General features: G+C 37.6%; 1 protein-coding gene across 1 annotated transcript in view; it reads left to right on the top strand.

Annotated features, from left to right (window-relative positions):
• Positions 1 to 22,363, top strand: part of SPI1 (Spi-1 proto-oncogene) — a 31,286-nt gene extending 8,923 nt beyond the window's left edge. Inside the window, exons 2-5 of the mRNA XM_014061486.2 lie at positions 11,955 to 12,048; positions 16,892 to 17,109; positions 19,810 to 19,960; positions 21,556 to 22,363. Of these exons, the coding sequence (XP_013916961.1) occupies positions 11,955 to 12,048; positions 16,892 to 17,109; positions 19,810 to 19,960; positions 21,556 to 21,872 (780 nt within the window). The 3' untranslated portion in view covers positions 21,873 to 22,363. The remainder of the gene's footprint in view (positions 1 to 11,954; positions 12,049 to 16,891; positions 17,110 to 19,809; positions 19,961 to 21,555) is intronic.
• The last annotated feature ends 5,030 nt before the right edge of the window (positions 22,364 to 27,393 follow it).

The following is a 27,393-nucleotide window of genomic DNA, read 5'->3' as shown; positions in this document are numbered from 1 at the left end:
GACTTATATATTGCGCAGGTCAGAAAGAGGGCTGAGAAAATATTTAGACCCCTCACATCCTGGACATAAACTGCTTCAACCTCTCCCCTCAGGACATTGTTATAGGATATTTCATGCCAAAGCAACTAGACAAAAAGTTTTTTTCTCTCGTGCCATCACTCCGCTAAACACCTAATTCTCCCAGTACTGTCTTATGTCTAATTTACTCATGTAGTATGACTGTATTACTATTATCCTTCTCCTCTTTTCTACTGTTTTCCCCTATTGATAACTTACAATTATATTACTTTGTTGTTTGTATGTACACTGAAAGCTTATGCACCAGAGACAAGTTCCTTGTGTGTCCAGTCACACTTGGCCAATAAAGTAAAAAGCATTCTAGTCTACTAATTTTTCAAGGGCAGCCTTTCCTAACTTAGCCTCATCTAGATATGCTGTAGTTTACTGACTTTTTCACTTGGCTAGGAATTTTGAGAACTCTAATTCCATTGCATCTGGAGCAGGGGTGGGTTCCTGCCAGTTTTAACCTCTTCTATAGAAGAGATTCCACTAAACTACAGTGCTGTTTAGAACCAGTTCCAGCTCCCTCCACCAAGATGAAGAGCGAGAGGAGGAATTCTGGGAGTTGAAGTGTGCAAGTCTTAAAGCTGTCAAGTTTGAACACCCCTGGGTTTTTTTTCTAAAGGGTTAGGGGTGCAAGGGTCTTGTAACTTGACAGTTTTAAGACTTGCACACTTCAATGCCAGAGTTCTTGAGCCAACATGATTGGAGAAGGAATTCTGAGATCAAGTCCACAAGTCTTAAAGCTGTCAAGTTTGAACACCCCTGGGTTTTTTTTCTAAAGGGTTAGGGGTGCAAGGGTCTTGTAACTTGACAGTTTTAAGACTTGCACACTTCAATGCCAGAGTTCTTGAGCCAACATGATTGGAGAAGGAATTCTGAGATCAAGTCCACAAGTCTTAAAGCTGTCAAGTTTGAACACCCCTGGGTTTTTTTTCTAAAGGGTTAGGGTACAAGGGTCTTGTAACTTGACAGCTTTAAGACTTGCGTGCTTCATATGCCAGAGTTTCTGAGCCAACATTTTGGTTGCTAAGCAAGAACGTTGCTAAGTGAGTTTCACCACATTTTACAAGTTGGCCACACCCACCCAGTCACATGACTGCCAGGCCACTCCCACTCAGTCACATGGCCAGCAAGCCACTCCCATCCGGTCACATGGCCAGCAAGCCACTCCCACAAAGCAGGCCACACCTACAGAAGAGGTTCTAAAAAATTTTGAAACCTACCACTGATCTGGAGGTACCAAGCAGGAGAAGCAGGATTTAATAGATCCAAGCTGTAGGTACTAGAACTAATTCTTTAGGGACAGGATTTGATAAACGATTGATACAAGACTAAGTTTTACATCGTAGTTCAGAGATAGGTAAAGTGATATCCCAAATTTTTTCCTACTACTCTTAGGATCTCTGTTCATGAGATTTTATTTTTTTTGATTTAAAAAAAATGGCAAATAGTCATGGCAAAACAAAACATCTGTTTTTACCATCACCATGTTTCCAGCTCTGAGTAAGTCTCATTAGAACAGGATTTGTCAGCCTTGGCAACTTCCAAATGTGCAGACTAACTAAAAGTGGCAGGGATCTGCAACTGGTTGTTTTGTTTGAAATACTGCTCATTTCTCTGAATAAAAGAATAAAAGACTTGGAAGGTGAAAAACAACTTCAGGGGCTGGGAGAGATTGTGATGAGAAACCTAACCAGTTTGCTATTGATTAAATGGATGTGTTGTGAATACACAGTCTCTCCATTGCAACATTTTTGTGAAAGTGCCTATAATATACTTTCAGATTTGCCCAGAAAACCAAAATATAGATCTACTTTCCTTGCTTCATCCGTTTAAGAGAAACCATCATCAATACTGTCATGTTCTGCCACAGAGGTAGTTCATTATTCCAATGCATAGATCCTTTTAAAGACTGAATGATAATCTAAGACCTTTCTCATGAGAGAAGAATATCTCACAGGTCTGAGATGTTTCTGCTTGTCAGCAAGAGGAGCAATAAGAAATCTTTTTTTAAAAAAACCAAAAGGTGGAAAATGTTAAACTTTAAAACAACGAACAGCAGTGCCTGTCATATTGTTATCAAGGAAGCCTCTTTTATGTGAGAAAGGTACACGGACTCCTCACACCAGAGTTACAGGGGCATCAGAACTAAGCAGAATCTGGGGAACAGTTCAGGAAGTTGGTGCAACAATTTGAGGCCAAAAACCACACTGACAACCATTTGTTTTGTAATAGAAAAAAGAAAGTAAAATCACAAAGATAACAAAGCAGACCCAGAAACAAAATTGTTATTACAACAGGACACCTTCTGGATAGAGTATATTTTTCAAATACTTTCATACTCTGAATGGCAGGTGGCACTTTGTTACTTATGGTAAAAACAATCCATGAAGAGATATAACCTTTCCATTCCGGTTGCATTATCCTTTAAATGTAAACAGGAGTGGTTAAATAGGTCAGATACTTAACTGGATAGGAAAAGAGAATGCAAGCCTTTTCTTCCTTACAACTGCCTAATGGAAATCATTCCTCCCAGAAGAAAGCTGCTACAAAGAAGAGGGGAGCAATCTATTCTCCAAAGCACCTGGAGGCTGGACAAGAAGCAATTGTTGGAAACTGATCAAGGAGAGAACTAACTTAGAACTAAAGAGAAATTTCCTGATAGTTGGAACACTTAATCACTTGTCTCCAGAGGTTGGGATGTTCCACAAGATATAAGTATAAACATTAATACAGGAAATGGATACGAATAAGTGGGGACAGTAGGATAGGGATGGTAGGCATATTGGTGTGCTTATACACCATTATATATATATATATATATATATATATATATATATATATATATATATATATATATGTGTGTGTGTGTGTGTGTGTGTGTGTGTGTGTGTGTGTGTGTGTGTGTGTGTGTGTGTGTGTGTGTGTGTGTGTGTGTGTATGTATATGTATATGTATATGTATATGTATATGTATATGTATATGTATATGTATATGTATATGTATATGTATATGTATATGTATATGTATATGTATATCATGCACCATTGGTTGGTTGGCTTAATGTAATGGCTTCCTGGGAATTATGTCACTTCTCACCTATCACAGTATGTATTGGAAATGTTCATAAATAGGAATATGTTAAAATTGTCTATAGGCCAATTATCTTTCAAGAAGCTCACTGAAGAGTTTAGTTTGTTAGATTAATTTCTAGGATCTTTGCCTCCTATACAGTACTGAGAGCACAGTGTATAAAATATGATATACTTATGTTAAGCCCCATGCCATATTTTCAAATAAGTACAATAGGCTTACAAATATTTGAAGGTCCTATGAAAATGTTTTAAGTTACAAAAATATGAAAAGTAACAGTAAAATTTAAAAAATGTACCTCCTAAAATTAAATATATTTAAGATATTATTAGTGCTTTATTGTGTATAAATGTACTGGGACTTAGTGAAGAATATGGGGAATATCTTTATAAACCAAACTGTCTGGTTTATTACTGCTAGAACCTACAAAGGTCTTAATGCAGTCACTTAGGCACTACATTTTATAAAGACCGAATCTACCTATCTGGCAAAAAAATAATAATCATGAGTGGGCAGGGTCTTTCCTGTTGTAGCCCCCATTTTGTGGATCGCTTTACATCCAGAAGTTGCCCTTTGCTTTCTAGTATTTTGTAAAACAGTAAGTTCTGTTCTTTCAATAAGAGTTAAATAATTTGTGACATGCATCTTAGAAGGTGGTTCCTTTTTTATCATTATAGTACTACTTTTCTTTATTGTATTATTATTATTACCTTATTTTAAACCAGAATTTACTGATTCGGAACAACTACAAACATTGCAGAGAAAGAAACAAATATTATGATTCTTGTAGTCATTTAATAAAATACAATATTTTTAACAATGCAAAGAATAGTATTATTATACTTAGATAGTATTATAATAATAGTATTATTATAATTAAGATACTTATCAAACTATTTTTGCCCCCCCTTTTTTTCAAATGATATCTCCATATGAGCCGTTCTTGAAAGCAAGAGATTTTCTGGATCTGTTAGATAGGCTGATTTGCGACATACTTGACTTCTGAATTAGCTACTACTAATTTCAGAAGTATTATTTCTCAAGAATCCAAATGTTTAGAATATGCAACTTCACATTTTCTGGCAATCCAACAACAAAAGGACTCCAGGTTGGAATGGGCTATTTTGGAATTTGGTCCATATGCTCAGTAAAAATTAGCACATCATAGCATCATGGAAGAACTGAAAGGTATCTTGGAAACCATCTAATCCATCCCTATGAGCAGTAGAATTCTTTCTTAACAGATGGCCATCAGCTTCTGATTATTTTGTGTCCTGTCTTTTGGAACAACTTTGAAGAATTCTGCCCCATTTTCTTACATGAAAAGCCTTCAGAAGAAATATATTGTATTCTTTCTACACTCTCTCCTTCAACACTCTCTTCTTCAGGCTAAGCATATTTGACACCTTCAACTATTCCTCAGAGGAGTTTCCTTGTTTTTTTTAATACATCTTATGGTTTTGATTCCTGGGTGTCATACACTTCAATACAAATAAAACTAAAGAGGTTTTTCCTTTCTGATCGCTTATCAGTTTAGTTGCTCTCCAAAATGATAAGGGACCCAAAAACGTACTGGAAATAGTTTCAGTTTTTCTGGCTTCCATTGATCTTTTAAAGATTAAAAAAGAATGCCTCAATGTTTTCAGATTAAGGGCATTGTCTGGAAGTCAGGTTTTCTATCTTCCGTTCCTTCTGATTCTAGTATAAAATAACTTTAGATCAATGAGGTTGTTTTGACTCTAGATTCGTTCTCCATCTTCCATTTTTCAATTCTTCTAATTTCTGTGGTAGCTTAGTAAATGGGTCAAGGCGAAGATGGATACAAAGTAATTGGCAATAGACCAGTTGGAACTATCTGGTCTGGTCTACATGTTTATTTATCAATTTCAGAGAAACACTGCCTTGAAATGAAAGCTTCCTGACCAAAAAATTGAACTTTATGCAGAACTTAATGCAAGTCCTGATTCCAATATTGTTTAATCAACAAGGGGCTCATCTCCACCAAAGCACCAACTCAAACTCTTTAGGATTTATTTCTACTAATCAGCAAGCTTTGGTACGTAATTAAGATCATCATCTAAGCAATGTTTTTGACAGCAAGTCTACAAAAACATCTGAACTACCAAAAGAGATGTCATTACCAAACACATTATAGTCTCTCAGGTGTTTCATCATGTGTCTTCTTTATATGTTTAGGCAGAAAAGAAAGATAATATCTGAGTTGTACTGGAGCCCAATTCTGTTTCCAAATTAAACACACTGATTCAGATGTGAAAGTGATCTCAGATAAGATCTTTTGATTTCAATGGGGATATCTTAAGTTGTCTTCATAGGATTGTAGTGACATGGACATATTAGATATTTTTCCATATATATATATATATATATACACACACACACACACACACACACACACACACACACACACACACACACACACACACACACACACACACACACACACACACACACACACACACATACACATACATACATACATACATACATACATACACACACACACACACACACACACACACACACACACACACACACACATATATAAGTCACAACCCCTAGTATGGCCAAATATGGGAGGAAGATAACTACTTCCATTCTCTGTCATTCGCCTCGTCACAAGAGACCATCCAGACAGAAACCCAATATTTTTTTACTGTTGCCTTTTTGTTACATTTGTTATATTTGTGCTGATAAATATGACAGAGAATGGAAGTAGTGATCTTCCTCCCATATTTGGGCATACCAGGGGTTGTGACTTTAAATATATACCTTTCACCCTGGCCTGACTGATAAGGAGTCGGGCTCTGTAGCTCAATGGTTAACACATCTGTCTAAGAGACAATAGAGCACAGGTTTGATTCCAAGCAAGGGTATGGCTAGCTGATGAGAGCTAAATAGCTTGAAATAGATCTATACTAGTCTCCCTTTATTTATTTATCAGCACAATATTCAATTTGGTCTTTTAAATTACTTTAGGGTGGATTTTGTTTGTTTATATATTTTAAAATGTGACAGTAAGAAAACTCTAATTGGAGCAATAGAAGAGGATTGTTCTACAGTATTTCTTTGGCATTTCTAAGTATGTGGGGGAAACATATTCAAAGGATCAGAAGATTCTATGACTATTGTTGACCGCATACAGGGAAAAGTCATCTTTTTTGTTTGTTTATTTCTACCTGCCTTACCCACAAATGCAAATATATTAATATTTACTCAGAACTGTGGAACAGGGAGGGTCTTTATCCAATTGTTGTTGTTCTTAGTTGTGAAATTGTGTCCAATCCATTACAACTCCATGGACAATGGTCCTCCAGGCCTTCCTATCCGCTACCATCCTCTGGAGTCCATCCGCTACCATCCTCTGGAGTCCATCTAAGCTCACACCTACTGCTTCGGTGACTCCATCCAGCCACCTCATTCTCTGTTGTCCCCTTCTTTTGCCCTCAATCTTTCCCAGAAATAGGCTCTTCTCCAGTGAGTCTTTCCAATACAGAATCCTTATATGTCCATTTAGCAAAGGCAAAAATAATTAAATTTATGTCACCCATCTCACTATTCAAAGTAACTCTGGATTATACAAAACCTTTCTCTTCAGTTGTAAACTGTCCAAACGTCTGACAAAATCTTCTGTAGAATGGAGCGAAGGCTTTTAAATGGAAGGAAAGGCAAGATTTCAGATCTTCAGACTCACACGTTCAGTCCAATTCTGGAAGCATCAGACTTCCTATGACAGATAAATAGCTGTTATCATAACTATTTATAAAGCTTCTACTAATGTTCTTGCTGCATTTATGTTCCATGGAAGTGCTAATAACTATCTGCAAGGTCTTTATAAAGATTGCCAGGGTCAATGGAAGTAGTAGAAGTAGAGTGTAGACCATGATTCAAGGTGGAATCTGATACCTACAGATTTCCCAGAGATGGATACATCTGAATCATTTAATCCATTTGGCGCGTTAGTTTTTTTCGGCCACAGTGCTTATTGCTTTCAGACAGCTGTGCATGCTAAGAACACTGAGATATTTAAACTTCATGACAGTCAATGTCACAGAAAGTCCTGGCTAAAGCCACAGCAAGCAACTTCCCATTCAGATCACACACAAGGAAAGGTTTTCCTGAATCATATTTCTGGTTGCATTATGATACTATCATCCAGCAACAGTGGCTACTGTTTTATAATGCATCTGTTGCTGCCAATGTTTAAATAGAATTTCCCCAGACTGTTGAGAATTAGTCTATCTCAGAGTAGATGTTACCAACATACCTGGATTTCTCTTTCAAAAACATGAGATATCTGTTGAATTTATCCAGGCATTTCTCACCCTCTTAGCTGAATACATGGACATTGATGATCACAGTCACTTCTGTCATCTTTCAAAGGACTTTTCCTAAATTACCTTATCCAAATGAATTCACTCCTTTCCAGATAGGAGCTGCTCACTTAAATATTTGCTCATTCATGACTTATTCACAGCTGCTGTCTGTTTGTAGCACCCAGCTTCTCCTTTCTGTCCTGAACGGATCATTTGAGGCATTTTAAGTGGCTTATGTAAGCCATGATCAGTGCTTCAGGCTACTGCTTTGACATGTTAAATACAGTGGAAGTGATTGCAGCCCAAACAACTTCATTAGCCTTCTATGTGAATTTCTGCAACAATTGGTATGCTAGCACTATTCTTACTAATTAGAACTTAGAGATGAAAAATTCAGAGGCTTGAAATGAAACCCCAGAAAGCTCCAAAAGAAGAGATGTACAAATTGCATTGGATAGACTGGAAATAAGCCAGTGGGTTTATCCCAAAGTTAAGGAATAGTGCTGCATATCTGAGCCAATTGGAATTTGATCTGTTCCAGTTATAAGGGCTACCGCCTTTGCAAGCTGTTGGTGGAGTCTCGTTTTCCATTAGCTTGATGCCAAGTTAGAGGAGCTTCAGTGCTCTCTGGGAAATGATGTTTTCACAAGAACCATCACTGTGCATTTGAGGTGGACATGATGAGCCAATAGAAGTCACTCTCCAAATAAAGGACTGTAGATTTCAAAGGCATTTCTACCCAGGACTAAATAAATGCTATACTGTCGAAGCTGGGAGTTGTAAGGAATTAATGCCGAAGTGAACAGTTGTTGTTCAGCTACTGGTTTCTCAGAGAAGACTCTCCATTTATTCAGGCAGGGAGATATAAAAGTAGGGTATCATATTTAAGTTTTAAAAAGAGGGCATTCCAAAGGTTTTTTTTAAAGTAAAGTACCATTGATAGTTGCCACACAAATATACTTTATGTATTTTTGCTCCTCTCACACCCTCCCCTGCACACATTCTTAGGTCTGAAAAGACAGATTCAACAAAGCAGGGCATTAGTAACCGGTGTACCAACATAATGTTTGTCTCAAGAATTAAGCCATACAATTCTAAGGACGTGCAGTATATGGTTCATTGAATCAGTTATGGTTTCTCTGGTTGTTTCCATCACAAGAGCGAAGTGAGCCTGAAGCAATTGGGAGCACTTTGGGAGCGCTCATCCTTTAAGCCCAAACCAGACAATACATGCCAATAATAAGTGAAGACTACCCAGGCTGAAATAGTGTTTCAAAATGAAGCCATTCTTTTATACATACAGTATATATAAAATTTATGTGGGGGGAACCCCCCCCCCCAATTTTTTACAAAGCACTGTTCATGAAAATAAATCTCTCTGGCTAGGGAGACAAAGAGTTTTTAAAAAAAACATTTATGAGAGTAAAGAAGCAATTGGAGTGGGAGGCTTTTGAGGAGAAAGTTCTGATGAGGAGGTCAGGAATCCATTAGCCAAAGGGTTCCCCCACCCCACCTTGCAGTCTTGTCCCAGGTAGATCAGCAGCTGCCACCATCCTCTGCCTTCCATTAAGCTTTTCTTTCTCCCTTTTTTATGTTCTAGCTAACCAGATTCACACTCACACTTCCTTGAACCATTCCATGTATGCAGACAAAATGTACAACATCGCCCCTGTTACCTTGTCAGCATTCTTTGTTGAGACCTGCAGAGTTTCATTTGCCATTGGATGATTACTTGTTCATTTATAAAATTTATAGGCTGCCTATCTTACCTCAAGGTTATGTCAACTATGTTTGATATAGCTAGGTCCAACTAGACTGCAAATTAGAAGAAGAGGCATGGCGAGATGAAGGTATCAAGTTGTCATGGTGTTGGTCCCCCTCATTGCCTTTCCTTAACTATTATTGTTTATTTCTTATCACTAAAGTTATCTTATAAGCCAACTGTTTACCCATCTCTGTATTTTCCTTCCTTTTCGAATAGGAGGGAGGGAACTAGGGAAGAAGGAAGGAAGGAGGGAGAGAGGGAGAGAAGAAGGAAGGAAGGCAAGAGCCACGTAACTAACAAGAGAAAGTGGAAAAGGTAGCCTGACAGACTGCAGAAGGAAGAAGGATGAGAAGTGGTTATGTCTGCATGTGTAGCAGACATTCTTTGACATATAAAAATCCTGTCCATCCAGAGTTTTAAGTGTCAGAAAAGAAAGAGCAAATATATGATAATCTTAGGGAAAGGACATTGCTTAGATTACTGCTGAGCATATTAAGAATTGGCTGCATGCTGTTATTTTACAATGTGAGAAATTTGAGTTTGCCTGTTCAGGCAAAACAAGTCATTGCAAGCACAGGCCACGTACATCCATGCAAAGTTGGCACCATCATGGGCAAAAAAACGTGTCTCCCCTAGCAATGTTTACTTGGAATATAGCTGGATTACTTTATATGGCTGAATCCTAGACCAACTACATGCGTAGGAATAAAATAAACAGCAAATTGCATAAAATTGCAGCAAAAGAAAAACTGTTGCTGGACAGGACAAATTTCCACCATGGGAAATATGAAAAATATGAAAATAAATATGGAATGGCATTTGCCTATAGCTATTCAAGTTACCATTCAAGTTGCATCCTCCCAGTGTGTGCTAGCTTTTTAATTATTAAGCTATTTTAAAATTTTATTTTAAAAATATCTCTGCTGAATTTCAGGGCTAAAAAAGATCTCCTAAAACAGCGATAGCGAACTTTTTTTGGCTCGCGTGCAGTGGTGGGTTTCAAAAAATTTGGGAACCTCTTCCGTAGGTGTGATCTGCTTTCCGGGTCCACTGATGGAACCACTTCTAACTGGTTTGGTAGATTTGATTAACCGGTTCTACCGAATAGGTGCGAACTGGTAGGAACCCACCTCTGCTCGCGTGCCATTAGTGGGGGGAGTGCAGGGGGGTGGTGTGCGGGCATGCCGCACCCATAATGCAATGCGTGACACCCCCTCCAGTGCATATGCGTGCACTACAGGTGCTCCCCCCATTTTTTGCATGCTTTTTTGCCCTCCCCAGGCTCTAGAGGCTTTATAGGAGCCGGGGGAGGGCGAAAACAGCCTCTCTGGTCTCCTGGAAGCCCTCCAGAGGCTTCAGGGACCTTCAGGTTCGCCATTTTAGGACCTAAAACAATCCATGGCTCTTCTCCACCCATACTGTAGCTAATACAAAACCCTAGATTAAAAATCTAAACTATAGAAGCAAATCTAGTCCATGCCTTTGGAATGGCCAGTTGTTATTCATCTACTTTTTATACAGAATGCAGGTATCAGTGACAAATATTTCAGTCCTGATCCATAATTTTGTATGCATGTGTTTTTTTCCTCCATATTTCTTTAGATCTAAGATGTGGCTATCATTTTTACAATCAAAACAACTTCTGTCCCAGACTATGCAATAGGCAATCAGGCACAATACTATTGAGGTTTTTCAGGCTTTGGGGAGCTATTTATATAACTAATTTCTTTGCAATAATGATTTACCAGCTATAAATGTTTAAAGAAGAATAAAATGATTAAAGCCACCCATTTTGCAACCAAGCATTCCCTGGTAAATGAGAGACCACAGGTAAGGTGGTTTTTCTCTTGCAGCACAGCTTGCATTGCATTCTCCAATTGATAATAGTTGGAAATTAAGTGAAAAGTAAACTGCTCTTTCCTTGCCTCTCCTAATTGCCTGGAGTTGATTTTTGTTCTGCTGCAGAAATAATGCTTAAATTCCCCTCATGCTGTCTGTTTTACCATGGCAAAATGGCACTATTTCAATGTAAAACAGTAATCAAACAAAACAAGACCAAGAATAAAAACAATCCTATGTTTTCATTTTCATATTGGGTTCAGAAATGAACAATGGAACAATTCAGAGAGGGTATGGAAAATTCTGTAGCTTTTCACCAGCATCTCTGGACAATCTCCCAGAGACAAACCCAGTGGGCATGATACTACTGTAAAATTCTAACAATTGTGTTGCTATTAAAGATCTGAGCACTGTTCCAGAGAACTAAATTGCCATCTATGTATATGTTTTAACAGAATCTTGGAGGGGTGGTGGTGATATTGGAGCAGGATGAACATTTACTAAATTTTGAAGAATTCTTAAAAATATTCAATTATTTTCCATGATTAATATTTTATTTTGGAAGGGCATGTCTAATTGAAATGAAGAGCCAAGACATATAGCCTGCTACAGATGCTTGAGAATCAGTTGAAATGGTAGAGGAAACAATTCCTGTCTTCTTCATGATTACAGGAAAGGACTACTGTATGTTAAAAAAACCCCATCTTTGCTAATTTTAAAAAAGCCTTTCTTGTGATTTGAAGTATATTTTCTGAAGGCCCCTATCAACCTCATGTTTCACTGTCTTATTTGTTTTCGAAGGACAAAGGGGAATGTTGATCTTTTTTTTCATATGGGACAATAATCTCTTCTCTACACAGCCCGCTGAAGACCTGGTATCTTATGAATCAGACATCTATAGACAGTCCCATGATAGTTACCAGTATCTCAACAATGAAGCAGACAGTCATGGTGGTAAGTAAATTGCCCAAAATCTGGGAATACCAGAGAAACAGATTTATGGTTATTCAAGAACGATGAATCAATATAGCTTTTTAACTGCCTTGTTTCAACAATAGTTTTAGAGCACTTTGGCCTAGCTTGATATAAACACTACTTTTCTGAATCAATTAATTGATACAACAGCATTTCAAAGATGTTCATGATAACTATTTTCATTATACCTGCCAAATTTGGGTCCTGGATTCTTCCAGAGATGGCAGTAATAAATAAGTACTTCCCGGTTAAGCACAAATCACTCTTCTAGATTTTGCACAATATCTTTTTGATAATAAGACGGGATAAGAATATCTGCACAGCAGCATACAGTAGGTGGAATTAAGAACATGATTCAGAGGTGATGATCTGCAGGTTTGATTGTAAGATCAAGCCCCAAGTTTCTAGCCAGGGTGATTCGTATGTGATCTGGCTGACCATGTTGAGAGTTAGCATTCAGTGCAAGTATCTTTGGGGATAACAGAATTGGGGGAAGCATACTAAGATATTCTCCATGACCAAGGTGATGGCCCAACAAGAAATGAGAAGCAGGCCCAGCAGATATATTCCCATATATGGTTAAAATGCCAAAATACCTTACAGAACCTCCTGAAGAATAATATTGAATTCATCTGCAAACAAGAAATAACAATTAAAAGGCAAACGTTATCTCATGCTTAAACTGTTATAGTTCCAGTTGTGTTGAAAATTAGATTAGCAATGACCCTATTTAACAGAAAGGAATTGGACTGGAAATCATGGGCTGTTTTTCCATCCCAGCTCATTTAGAAATAACTGCTCCAAGTGTAAGGAAATTACAGTTTTTTTGACCTGGTTATTTACTGAATAAACCATAATTGAGTGGATTCAGTTGCTAAGTTGTAAACTACAGTTTATAAGGGATAGTGGCTGAGCTTGAAACATGTTAAACTGAAGTCAAAGAAAACCGTGTTGTGCTTAGGCTTAGCACAACCTATGACTGCAAGTAGTGCCTTCCTTGTTTTGTTCTTATGTATCTGACATTAAATACATTCTTAAACTATCAGCCTGGACTGTTCTGGATATAGGTTCATTCACTTTTATAAAGAAAGTGAAAGTATTTATTTATATAAGCAACCTTTCCTAACCACAGTCACAACAAAATGACAAAATGTGTGTCATAATGAAAAAAGGCAAGTTTGGCCCTGTCCAAACTTTGTCACACTGTCACATGCAAATATACAGTCTAAGGGGGTGCGTTTTTTTTTATTGTAAGATCATGTTTTGTCACTTCCCACTCTTACCTCCCATGGCAGTCACTTATATTGATTTAAAATATTTACACTTCACCATAGTGCATAACTTTCAGAAAGAAATTCCTCTAATTGGTCCTATCCAAAACCTCACAATATGTATAATAATCTTATGTGTAAATGAGACCCCTGAATTAATCTAAAAAAGATAATTTTAATTATCTAGTCAATATGGAAGATAATAAAAAGATGAGAGAACTGACACAGGAATCTGTACTTCTCTCATTTATATCTACTCCATTTTCTTTATTCTTCAACCTTTCCTTATAAATGAATCTCTTTTCTTTTCTATTGTCAATATGAAATGTTGGTAAATTGTTACAGAGATAAAAATGAGGATTCCAAGTGATATCCAATACAAGTCAGACATATGGGGGGAAAGGGGTCAAGGAAAAATATCGGTAATCATTTCTCTATTAATGTGGTTCAACTTAGAATAAATATAAGAACAATAGATGAACTATATTCACAACCTAGTAGTAATATGTCAGTCAAAGGTTACTCTTAATTTATCTAGAAGTAAAACATTAGGAAAAAATAATGACCTTTATGGTAGGAACAACTCTACAGCTTTGGTAAAAAAAACGTGAGCATACTGGACCATTATTTCAGTCTTTATTTTAGTCATAAATTTGAGCAAACTAAGTCTTGTTTCTTTCCTTTAACATTTTCATGCCATTAAAGCCAGCATTCTCCTCATCTCCATACCAAACAATTCTCTCATATCCTCTTTCACTTCACATGACAGTTTCAAAATGACTCCCACATGAAAAAGCCACAGACACCCTAGTGATTTTTAAAAAATTATCCTCCCCCAAAAGGGAAAGGGGATAGAAGAAAGAAATGAAAGAAATCTGAATCTTCTCTCCTCCAGCTAGATAGAAGCCTGGGACAGACAATATATGAACCTTGGTAAAGCTGCTGCCTAAAAGAATATTGAGCTACATGAATCTAAGTCTGAATGAATAACACCACATATCATTCTAAGGATAACCACAGGGTTACACTGCTTTTCAGTGCTAAAATATGCCACCAAGCCATATTAGAAGTCATATAAAAATGTTGAGTTAGGAACTCAACTGAAAGGAAAGTACAAGCTTTACAATAATGCAGCACTACAGCTGTTTTAACAGATAGAGAAAAAAAATATCTGGCAACCAACTTTTCCCAGCTTGTCTTGATCATCAGTCTTTCTTCATTAATGATTTACACTTTGGCTGGCAACCCCAGTTTCACCTCATTCTCGTGACATTGGCCATTTCTCATCCCCAGACTGTGATGTAGACAGTCTTATCTCACTTTTTTTAGTACCACAGAGCACCAAATGGCCACAACACACATAACAAAGGAGAGGGAAGAGTGATATGATCACAATGCTGGCAGCTGTTTGTGTCATTACAGGATTTACAATAAGAAAAGAAGAGAGAGATAAAGTAGTTTTCTGGGAGATTTTTCAATATAATATATTCACAATTACAAAAATGCATTGGAGTAAACTCAGTAAAATATCCCTCTAATATTAAATGGTGATTTTTATAATGAGAGAGGAGAGGAACTTAACTCCACAGCATAAATTTTGTTGAAACCACAAAGCAGAGAAATAAAATGTTAAAAATGCAAAGCCGGACAAAATTTAGACATTTGTCTTGCACTGGAAAGACATAAGGCCCCAGGCTTTTTGAGGACAAAAATCCAATACTTTGAGAAGGACATTTGTGGAGAAGCCCTTCATCAGTATAGTCATTTGTGGACATCACTTATCAGGGACACTGGGAAAAGGACCTTGGATAACTATTTCAGATCATCATAGATACATCTGGGAACAAGTGATTCATCAGCAGAAGAACATCAAGTACCAAGATCTCAAGTTAGGAATAGTTTTAAAGGTTAAAAGGCAGCAGCTTAAAATGAATGCAGAAAAGGGCCAGGTGACAGAATGTGGCCTGATCTTCCTTCTAAATAAAATTCTATACTGAAGTTTTTGCCTAATTTTCAAATATCCAATGGATTGCCATCATCCAAAGAGATAGTTAACAGGGCATTAAAATGGAAGGTAAGAAGTAGCATAACTAGGTTACAAATCTAATATTATAAAGGCCACCTTACTCTTCAGTGACAAAGTGACAAAGATGGAGCAAAATCTACTTTTTTAGAAAGAATGCAGGTGCAGCAGAATAGAGGAAGAGAGATGAATCATCAGTTAACAGTATTTACTTCTTGTGTGGACAATTTCAGCCTTGGTATATTGATTCAGGCACTTTTAACACCTCCATTTGTCAAAGGTTTCAAATTTGTTCATGTGGTTTCAGATTTGGATCATCAGAACTGCATACAAGTTGTCAATTTTCTCAAATTGGCGACAATCTTTGTTTGTATCTCTTAGGAGGGTTCCTAAAACAAGTTTTCCATTTTTGATAAGAAGTATTACATTTTATTAGGAGTAGGACTGAAACTTATGGGATTCTAATGCATATGGGTCATAAATGTAAGCAACTGTCTGGATGTGATTGGGATAGCCAGACAGCTGTGTTGCCTCATTCCATGTTGGAAAATTGAGTCCAAACTTAGAACAGGCTATTAAATTTCTTGGCATAGAGAATGCCATTGTTGGTTTGATGATCTGTTTTTGTTTCTCAACATACTGATAAAATTTGTGCCTTATAAATGAAACTTTTAATTCAATCAGAGACAATTATCAATTATTGTATATCATAAAGAACTGGAATGTGTTTTAATTTTCATATAGCTCCGGCAACCGTAAATAGCTTATCAACAGAATCAGCCAGATTATGGGAAAGGGCTTCTGACTCTTGTACTAATGATGTATTTGCATGGCATTCATTTCCCATGGAGCTGTTTGGGAAAATGCTATACCAAATTATAGTAATGAGCCAGATGTCGATGTATATACAGATAGCCAGAGTGTGTAGATTATTTTAAATGCTATCACTGTGTGACGATAGTTATTCTAGTTTGTTTCAGGATTATATGCCACTCACATACCAAGTTGGCACCTTCACAGCTATGCTATAAGGAAGTAATTCTAAACAGTGCACATAGCTGCCATGTGGTGTTATTACTATAAATGTTATGCTTATCATTCACCATCAGACTCAGACATCCATTTCTCCTCATTCCCAAAATTGCTTTCTTTCTCTGGATCAAGGCTGTTTCTCCACTCATTTCCTTCAGCTTTTTTGATTAGGCAAAGAGTAGCAATGGCTCCCCAGGCATGTAATTCTCACCCCAATGCCTCCAACCAAGGAAAATGCTATTAAAGACATCATAATAAATACAAACAATGAACTATCCTAGTGGAACTTGCTGAATGTCCTTTGGAATTCTGCCAAAAAAATTAAAACTCCTGCCCTAGATACTAGAACATAATTCAAATTCCATATATTCCACTTGGGATCCAATCTTGATATGGACTGAATATGAAGTTGGTAGATTTAGCAATCCTCTTTCTGTTGTACAGATATGAACAACTGTGTGTGTGGTGTTTTTTTTCTTTAATTCTGTGTTACCAGGTGAACTGCTTTTAACTCCATCAGACCACTACTGGGAATATCATCCCCATCATCTGCACCCTGAATTTGAGAGTTTTGGAGACAATCATTTTGCAGAGCTCCAAAGTGTACAGCCACAACAAATCCAGCAGCTCTACCGGCACATGGAGATAGAACAGATGCACGTTCTTGACCCGGGGATCCCTGTCACTCATATTGGACTCAACCACAACCACCAGGTACAAATCTGAGCCCCAATAATCCAAATGTAGATGTTTTGTAGGCAGATAACTGGATATGCAAGGATTATTCATATTTTATAACATGTAGTTTAATAAAACTAGGACAAATTAATACAACCACTAAGACCATTTTAAGAGAACAAGAGACTTAGCATTATACATAGGATTATATCACTTTTGTTTAATATTTTTAAAAGCAGATAAACCTTTTCCAAGCTGTTAACAGAAGAGCAAAATTATCCATGCAATTAAATGCATCATTTGAAGTTATATTATTATCAGTTGGGGGGGTGTTATTTTTTTAAACCAGAAATAACAGGTGGAATCAACAGAGTGAGACCCAGGGAACAGTTTATTTTTAATGTGCTATTTCTTGCCAGGGTTGCAATAAAAATATTCTCCTGATCAGCTATCAGCCCAAGGAGAAACATTCTCAGTAACTATGAATGAAAGAGAGGAACAGAGCTGCTCATTCTTTGTTTTCTTCCTTCTTTGCAATGTAAAGGAGTTGGAATTGGGCAGCCAATATATTTAGAATATTATCACCCCCATCATCTTACATGATCCACCCAAACATTTTTCCATGTAGGAGGGAACAGAACAAACCCGTATTTTTATCTTCATTCTTGTTCCTGTGTTGCCTGTATAGGGAACACCACTGTTGGTCTAGATGTTGATTCTTAGTGGCCAGTGTTGGGTATAACCAAGCAGCTACAGTCACTCATTGTAGTTAATATATTTCTTGTTCCCTTTAGAAAATGCTCACTCTCTGTCAAATGGCATTAATATCACACATTCCACACTTGGAATAGTAGAATGGAGGCAACACATTCATTCCTAGACAATTTGAATAGCAATGTTTGTTCAAATGTGCTGAGAATAGGCAGAAGCAATTTGTCTGAAAAATATCCTGCTAGCAAAGGTGGTTTCTTAGCAGAATCCCAAACTAGGCATACCATATCTGGGCCGCCAACCTCTGGATGATCTCTATATGGCACCAAAAAGCCATAGGATATTTTAAACAGGATTTCTCCTGGAGGTGAATTGCCTCCCAAAAATACCTTTCCTTTCTGCCCCAAGTAGACTGAGGACATGGTGTTCCACACTTAAAACCACACTTTAAAAAATTAGTATGAATGGAATAGATATTTTAGATATATATTTCATCATCCTTTTAAATTGAGGTTCACCATGTCAGCACTTTCCTTCTCATTCTTCCCCAAAGTATAACAGTTTAATACTAGGGACAGTTAATTCTCCATGCAAAACTCGCAGAGACATCTCATTAGCATAAATGAAAATGTTTCACTTCCCCCCAATTTTTTCCAGAATGTCGCCACTGGAAGAGCTTCCAAACTGTCACTGAATTTCCAGTGTGTAGTAAAATGTGCCTCAGTCACTCCTCTCTGGGTGTTTTATAGGCCTTAAATAAAGATCTTGCTTTCCCTGAGTCTCCTTTAGCTGTTTTATATGATGGACCTTTGCTCTGAATTTAATTTCAAATTAAATGTTGGTAGGCAATCTAATGCCTCCATTTAAGCTGCAGTTTAACTATAAAGAACTCAAGGTGACTCTGTGGTTAAGGTCAGTAGTTTTACCCCTGAAGAGCTGGCAGGAAATGTACACACAATATTACTCAATCCCAGCCCGTTCCACAGTAGTCATCTCCAGTTAATCTGCCGAGTCATTAACCACCCATCACTGTACCCCTGAAGCAACTTAATTGCACATTCCTTGCTGAGATATTTTGGAATACTTCTACATCAACAGAAAAACCTCAGAAGTCCACGATCTGACTGCTAGAATAAGTTACAAACCGAGAGCCGTTTTGTATCTTCTCAACGTGTCCCTTCTTAACTCTCTTGCTTCAGATATAATAAGTTTTGTCACTTATTTCCTGTACTTAGGAGGAAGCAGAGTGGTTTGCTTCTGTAACCTAATGACAAACAAAAACAGAGTTACCAGTATATTTGGATTTTTCCTGCAATGGTAGCCTGTTGTTGGCCCAGCAGGAGCCGTTGGAGCTGCCGCCAGACTCCGACAGCGAGGGGTTTTATGAGTCGGCCTTAGAGGAGGGGGAGGACCCTGGACAGGGTGTCGACTCCGATCAGGGCGAGGAGAGACTGGTTGGCCACCAGGTGGCGGCAGAGCATTGGATCAAAGGGAATGTTCAGGAAAACATTTGGGAGTTGTTTCAGGATGCATGCAGACGAAGGGCTACTCGACAGAAGGAACAACTGCATAATTGTAAGAGATGATTGTACTTAGCTGATGCCTGATTAAGATCCTCTCCTGAGTATAAAAGAGACTGTTTGTGCCACGCCCTGGTTGCAGGAGTCAACGTTCTCATTCATGTTCATGATTCAGAGAAACCAACTTGGATAAGTGGTTTGCTGTGTCTAGGTTTGTAGTAATTGCTGCCAGAGAGCTTATCTATTTGTTTATTTTGGGCTTGCAGCCAACAAGACTGATTAAAACATTCTTTTGTACGTCTGTTTTGGCTTTCATTCCTGGACGGAGAAGGGGGGGTCAGAACAGTAGCCTGTCCTTTTCCATCTTCCTGTGAGATGGCCTGATAAGGCAGACACAAATTTGCAGCTGCTTAGATGTTTGAAAGAAGGGCTACTTTATCCATCTTCATTCTTGGCACACCTTCCCCTTGTATGACTTATCTGACAAGCTCATATCTTTGAACAGGTTGCCTTTGTGCCTCGCATGTGTATGTATCCCTCTCATCAGCGCAGTTCTGATGAAGAAGATCTAGAGAGGCAGAGTCCACCCTTGGAAGTATCAGATGGAGAAACTGAGGTTGGGGAACCCACTCCTGGGATTATGAATGGAGAATCAGGTTAGCAACTATGCCACAGAAGCTGAATTCTATATTTTATCCTAACTTTTTCTTCTTTCCTGTCCGATCATTGCTTCTCTGACATCACTGTCACATCTGACATACTTACCCTTATAATTCTACTATCTCAAAACTGAAATGTTGTTTTCTTTTGATGACTCCTCCCCTGTCTTTATTAAGTTTTCTTTCATGGCTATCTTGCATTTTTATTTCCCACATGTTGTGCTAAACACATTGAGCTACATAATTCACAGTTCTCGATCCGCAGCTTCAGTCTCCACATCCTTCCATTTAAGACTGATCCTTTTTGGGTCTTCCTGAAATGTTTGGTGCCAGGTTTTCTTTGGCCTTTCTCTTTTTCTCCAACCAACTGGTGGAGTACAATGGACTGTGATCTTTTATTATCCGGTAATGGCTCTGATTGTTTTCCCTTCAAGCCACTATTCAAATATTTTAAAAAGAAAATGTTTCATTTATTTCCTTAATCTAGGTTTCAAGCAGAAACTACAGATTCATCCTCACATTTTGCTTACTGGCAGTTTGAAGACACCTTGATAACCATTTTTAAGGGGCATGTCCTGATGGTATTGCCTTCATCTCATCTCCTAGCTTGCTGTGAATGCATTCTGAAGTTGTTTTTGGTTGATTTACTGTTAGTAGTGTTTTCCCTCTTCTCCTGAACCTTGCCATGTGAATAATCTCTCACATCTCAGTGTCAAGGCTGGAAGTGTTGTCAAGGGCAGGGATCTGCTGCACTTTTATTGGCTACTTAAATCATTATGGCATGTCCCCTTCCTGTCCAGTACTTGGGCACTGACATTTGTGACCATGTTGGCTTGGACTGTGAGAGAAACCAATACTAAGTTTTGCAGCCTGCAACCTATGGTTAAAACTTCGGGTTCCCATCCTGCTTTTCATGGTCCTTGGAAAACCCAACATCTCACTCAGGCGATACTCCTCTGCAGCCTTAATAAAATACAGCAGCCAAACTCAGAATCTGGTGGTGAGATTTTCCAAAGAATTGATAAAACAGTAACTAGAAAATAGATATTCCCAATTTTAATAAAATCAGAGCTAAAAGTCCCAAACACCTGATTCTGCCATCTCTGTGGACATTTATATACTAGTGGTTTGCCCTGTCAGTGTTGAAGGGAATAGTCTTAATGATTCTTTGATTACCAGTTGCTTACTATTAGCTTGTTTGGCAGTACCTTGAATTAGGTATGGTTTGCTTCTTGACTGTTGGTCTCATATTCATCCTGATGTTAATCTCTGCTTATCTAGATGTTGATTGCTGGAAGGAACTGTTTTAGTCTTTCTGTTTCTTTTGATTTTTTGATTGTCTCTTTTGAATGATATGTAGATGTTGTTTATGTCTCTATGCTTGTTGATGGTTGATTTGTCCGAGTGTCAGGCTTCCAGGAATTCTCTAGCATTTTGGGAGGGTTTGAATTTCTATGTTAGTTTGGAAGTGCATGGCAAGAATAGTACTTGGTTACAATGCAACCATTATAAACCACTGTCAGTTGTATATAAAGAAGCTTCTGATATTCCTATTGCCCCTCATGCAGTGCTTTTTCTATTTCTTCATATAGGTAGTAAGAAGAAAATCCGATTGTACCAATTTCTTCTCGATCTGCTTCGGAGTGGAGATATGAAGGATAGCATCTGGTGGGTAGATAAGGAAAAAGGCACATTCCAGTTCTCCTCTAAGCACAAAGAAGCACTGGCTCATCGCTGGGGCATTCAGAAAGGCAACCGCAAGAAAATGACCTACCAAAAAATGGCACGGGCATTGCGAAATTACGGGAAGACTGGGGAGGTCAAGAAAGTGAAGAAGAAGCTCACATATCAGTTTAGTGATGAAGTGATGGGAAAGAGCAGCAGTGATAGAAAAAGCTTTCCTCTCTGAATGAGAGTCCAGGATTCCCCAAAAGCCAAATTGTAGAGACAAATATGGGCTGGACTTAACAACAGAGTTGCTGTAACATCTCCGGGCCTTCATTCTTACCTTATTGAGGTTTTCATCAACCATCTTCTCTGGTACGAATTCTCTTTTCAGCTTTGACATTCCTACAGGTTATTTTTGCATCTATATAACAAGTTGGACATAGTAGGGACTGTTTTTAAAGAGAAAGAAATGTATAGATATGTTCTTTTCAGAAAATATTTGATTGTGCTGTAATTAAAATACATAGCCAATGAAGTGTTTTTATTTCTCAGAAAGTATTAGTTGATCTTCAAAGACTGCCTTAGCCTACAGCTTTTAAATTAGCATTAATAAAGACTCTGCTATATTTCTCCATGGCTAGAGAGAAATCTGCAGACCTTGGAAACGTATCTTCTTATGCAAGTATGAATACCATTAAATATTTAATAAAATCAAATATAATGAAATCAAATCTTCTGCATTAATCCAGATAATCTTATCTGTTTTTGAGTCATATTATAAATAGATCTCTGCAAGCCCTAATGGAGATGTTGGAGAAAGAACCCAGGATGGAAAGTCTTCTTGATCCAAGTCATGTGATTACTATTGAGCTACAGGCCTTAGCTTTCTTGTGGTGTATATACTTCAGTTTCCTTGAGCACAGAATCAATAAGATGTATTAAAGCATGAACTGTTACTGCTTCCCCAACAGTGGCATGAAATAGTTCTTCCTTCTGATCTTCTAAGCTGCTGCTTCATACTGATGTAAAGATTGTACATCATTCTGTAAAACAAAGTTTGAGACCTCTTTGCAGTTAAGAGAACCATATAGGAAGTATAGAAGTATGTCGATGGTAACTAATGTAAAACCTTGCAGATAAAAGATCTTGGTCATGGATCTCCATTGCAAACCCCAATGACATCATGAGGTTGTGATGCAAATAATATGAATGATGCACTTACATTATCACATGCAATGCCACAAGCACACAATGTACACCCTATGGTACAACTTTTCTCAATTCAGAGGATTGCATATATATGTATGTATGTATGTATGTATGTATGTATGTATGTATGTATGTACGTACGTATATGAGCCACAGTTATAAGTATGATTTTCCTCAACCAACACCATGGTCTTGCAGGTAAGAAATTGTTATGGAAGCCATAATCCTGTTCCCAAAGCATTGAGGTCATGGCATTAACCTATCCCAGGACCTTCTCATACTTGGTGGGTTCAAGGTGGAGAAAACAGACCTCCTTCTATCACAAAACTGCAGTGATACAGAGGTGGAATTTCCCGGTCATTTCAAGAACCAAGAGAGGTTGTTTCTCTCTACCTTTAAAGTGATTATGAGGAGAGGATTTGCTTTGAGAAATCTTTTTTTCAAATCTTCCTTGGCAGTTATTGATTCTTTATGAGGAAACAAGAGACTCTCCCATTTTTCTATAGTAAATAATTAAGAGTCCCTGTGCTATTTAGTTCCTGTGCAGTTTTTTGAAATATTCATTAACATTTAATTTTACTGTATAACTGCAATGAAATTTTGGAACAGGTCTTCTATTACATGTGACGCCTATAGCACCATTACTAAATATGCTATAATTTAGATTGTATTATATTATTTCATGATAAGCATGAAAAACAAGCTAATGGTTTGAGATAAAAAACTGCAATTTGGAAAAGAACTTGAAGCAAAATGAGGATTTTTTTTCCTCACACACGTTTTCAAATGTATAATTTAATTCTCATTCAGTTCAAAAGTGGTTTTCTCTTTCGTGTTTTCCAAAATATTTGTTTCTAAAAAACATTGAACTGTGACTGGTTGAGAATTTCCACCTGTTTGATCACTTTCAGCCCTCAGCTGTGAAGAGAATTTCATGGTTTATTCAGCTGCACTTTTCAATCATTCCATTTAAACTCTGTAATTTCTGACCCACCCATTCTTTATTGTTGCACAGACATTCCATTCCAGCTATAATAAAAAAAAAACCTCTCCATTTTAACTTAAGGGAAGTAGCAGAAAGTTAATATTGACCAAAATATTGTACAAAAAGGTCATTTAGAGCTAGGCCCTTTCCTCATGTGAGAGCTGTGCCAATCTAAGATTGGCCCTTCCCTCCTGTGCCCCCACAACATTGGGGGCTTATGAAGTTTTAATTTTTGGCTTGTTTTGTATGGCAGAAAAAAATGTTTCAAAGAGAATTTTGGCTAAAGAAGGGCAAAGTGAGGTCATTTGATGAGTCCCACCCAGCAATAAATAAATAAATGCTGGGCATTTAGGGGTTGTATGAAGCCAGCACCAAGCAGATGAGGTGTTGCCTTTCTTTGTATCATGCTAGCTTAAACATTTCATCAAAAGAACAGGAAATGACCATGTTTCAGCCTTTCTGAAAAAAGAGGCCTACATACGATCATGGATTACATGTTGCATGTGAGTCAACAATTTGAGACATTTCCAAAAAAGGCAGGGTTGCAGGGACAATGCACCCAGGCTATAGGAACTATCACCTTTGTCATATGACATCGTCCTTTTGCATTTTTTTTCACCAAACCAACAAAAACAAAATGCAAACTGAAGCTATTGGTCAGTACTGTTACAAACCATTTCAGTTACTAAGGGACTGTAATCAATCCTTCCCCAACTGATGGCTTAATTACAGGGACTTGGAAAATCTTGTGCTCCAAAAAGGAGGAAAGAAGGCTTAGATATCATCCAGTTTTAACTAACTTTGTTTAGGAGCGTGCTCAGGGCAGATCTGATGACACTTTTCTAAAGAAAGCAAGGCCAAAAAAAAGGCCCCAGAAAACTATTGCTTCAGTCAAGCTGAGGGGGCCATGTGTTCTACCCAGACAGGATTCATTCATATTCTCTCTCTCTCTCCCTCTCTCTCTCTCTCCCTCCCTCCCTCCCTCCCTCCCTCTCTCTTTCTCTCTCTCTCTCTCTCACACACACACACCAAGTGGAACAGACACACAATTACTTTTGTAACACTGTATGGTACTCCCCATAATCCCAGGGATAGTTTCTAATGGAAAGGGAGAGTAGAAATCTAAAAATGAATAGTAATAATAAACTGCCTGGTGTCCACGGGTACCAGTGTAGTTGGCCAGGACTTAATACCAGAGACCACCATAAACATATACTGTATTCAAGGCTACCCTCTTCACTAGTTTGACTCCTTAATGCTACCAGATTCCCTATTGATAGATATAGATTGATAGATTGTTAGATTGATAGACTGATAGACTGATAGATTGATAGATTGATAGACTGATAGATTGATAGACTGATAGATTGATAGATTGATCATACATACATACATACATACATACATACATACATACATACATACACATAAATACTGCAAAGTCAAATGCTAACCTTTAGCCTCATTTTTATTTCCAAGAATGCCTCTTAGTCACATAGCTATTCTGAAAACTGGGCAGCTGTAGTCTAGTGCTTTCTTGAGAAGTATGCCTTCTGCCCAGCAAGATGAACTGAAGGGATATCAATCACCAACAGAAGATGGTTAGGAGAAACTTTACGTAACAGACATAAGGTAAAGGATGATTCTCTTTGCCCTGTGCTCACTACAGCAGCTATGGTTTGAATAGGGGAGTCTCCCACAGCAGACATTTTGTGACAATGGCCAAGCTACACTCTCTAATTTTCCATTTTTCTTTGACCAAAAAGAGATTTCTTATCATGGTAACTAATCCTGGTAATTGCAGAACCCTGGATTTGTGAATTAGATTGTGACCATCCTTTCCAGAGCTATTTTAGCCTCCTTTCCTGAATTCTCAGCTGTCCTTAAAAAATAAAAATAAAAACTTTCTAAGTTGTTTTGCTTGTGTGAACATATGGGCAAGCATGCTTACTACTTAATAAGTAAATCTGTTCCTAGTCCTCAAAAATGATCACCAAGAACAGATTAAGTTGCTATAAAAACACAAGATTAAGTATGGTCAGCTACTACTATGTACAAACCAAACAGCTAGCGAATGGAGAAAAGGATTGTAGTAAAAAAAGAAATTGGTCCCCTTGACATTTCTGCATAGGACTTGGATCATGGAGATATGTATAGAATAGTTTTGACTTCAGAAATGTGATCTCCTAAGATGCAACTGGGATAAATAACACACAAAACTGTTTTGAAAACTTTAGCTCTTAAAGAAATACATTCAAAAAGCAACTTAATCATTGAAGGAAGTTGTGGCGTTCAAATTGTTTCCAGTTTTGTTTTGCCAATTATTTAAAAACATATTTAATCATAATAGCAATTCACGCAGCTGCAAGGTTATCTCCAAGTAACAACTGGGTTATATAATTTCCTAGATCCAAATTGAGTATTTAGAAAAACGCTGTATTCTTGGATCAAATGCATTGGCTGAGGATTTCAGAATAATTTCATGTGAGATTCAACACTTCATCCTGGACTTTGGTGCTGCATTGACCCTACATCCTTGGGATCACGTGCCATTGTCTTCCTTGGAAACCAAGTCAATTTCCTTTTATCTTAACAGCCAAAATTGTCATACGGCAAAGTTTTGTAACACTTCAGAGTAGTCCATTTTCTCCTTCCCAGGAGCTCTTACCCAGTCTGCCTCTCACCTGAACTTTAGAGCTCTGCAGTAGATTTTATAGGCAATCCAAATCTTAATCCTGTTTATTTACAGTCCCTGTTTTAAAAAATAAAACACCTTTGTATTCTGACTTTCCTTGTTTATATAAGCAGCATTTATTTCTCTCTCTCAGCAAAGCAGAAGTAAATAGGTTTTTGTTATTCCTGGAGCTGTCAAAGCTCAAAAAATTGGGACACTAACTGGTCAGCTGAAAGGAGCACTGGTTGACTCATGGTGTTCCTTGGCTGTTTTCTGCATTCTTATGATACCAGGACTGAAGGCACTTGAAGTTGATAGCTTGAAGTTGATACCTCTTTCAGAACATGAAATGAAAGTGCAAAAATATTCATGATCTTACACTGGGATGAACTGTGAAGAGTTTTTCCATGATATGAAAAAGATGGTGGAGAAACTCTTCAAACTGGATGCTAAATTCTTGCCATAATGAAACAGCATATTTTATTTTAACTTATTCCTTCCCATCCTCTGACATTAGGAGGAAATACTGCCAGCTGATCATCATACAAGCTTTTAATTCACTTTCCTCCAGAAATAATCAAAAATCCTCATCATCTCACCTTGATAGTTAAAAAAAATTGCTTGAAACTCACTGTTTAACTGGTAAGCCCAACATTTCCTTCACTGGTAGGACTGAATGAATTCTGAGGTTCAAGATATCTCTGAAAGTTCATAAATGGCAGGATGGATAAAATGGATTATTACTGCAATGCTGCCACCTGGTAGTCAAAAGCACAGTAGCATTAGAAAAAGGAGAAAAATACTCTTCCATTCACATGCCTTCTGAATGTAAGGTCAGATCTAATACTTATCTAATACAAGTCTGACACAACTATGCACTAAAAATTGCCAATT

The sequence above is a fragment of the Thamnophis sirtalis genome, unplaced genomic scaffold, assembly GCF_051295495.1.
Source record: "Thamnophis sirtalis isolate CommonGarterSnake01/CBP01778 unplaced genomic scaffold, rThaSir2_p1.2 scaffold_1, whole genome shotgun sequence".
In the NCBI taxonomy this organism is placed as follows: Eukaryota; Metazoa; Chordata; class Lepidosauria; order Squamata; family Natricidae; genus Thamnophis; species Thamnophis sirtalis.
This window is presented reverse-complemented; position numbering and strand designations above follow the sequence as displayed.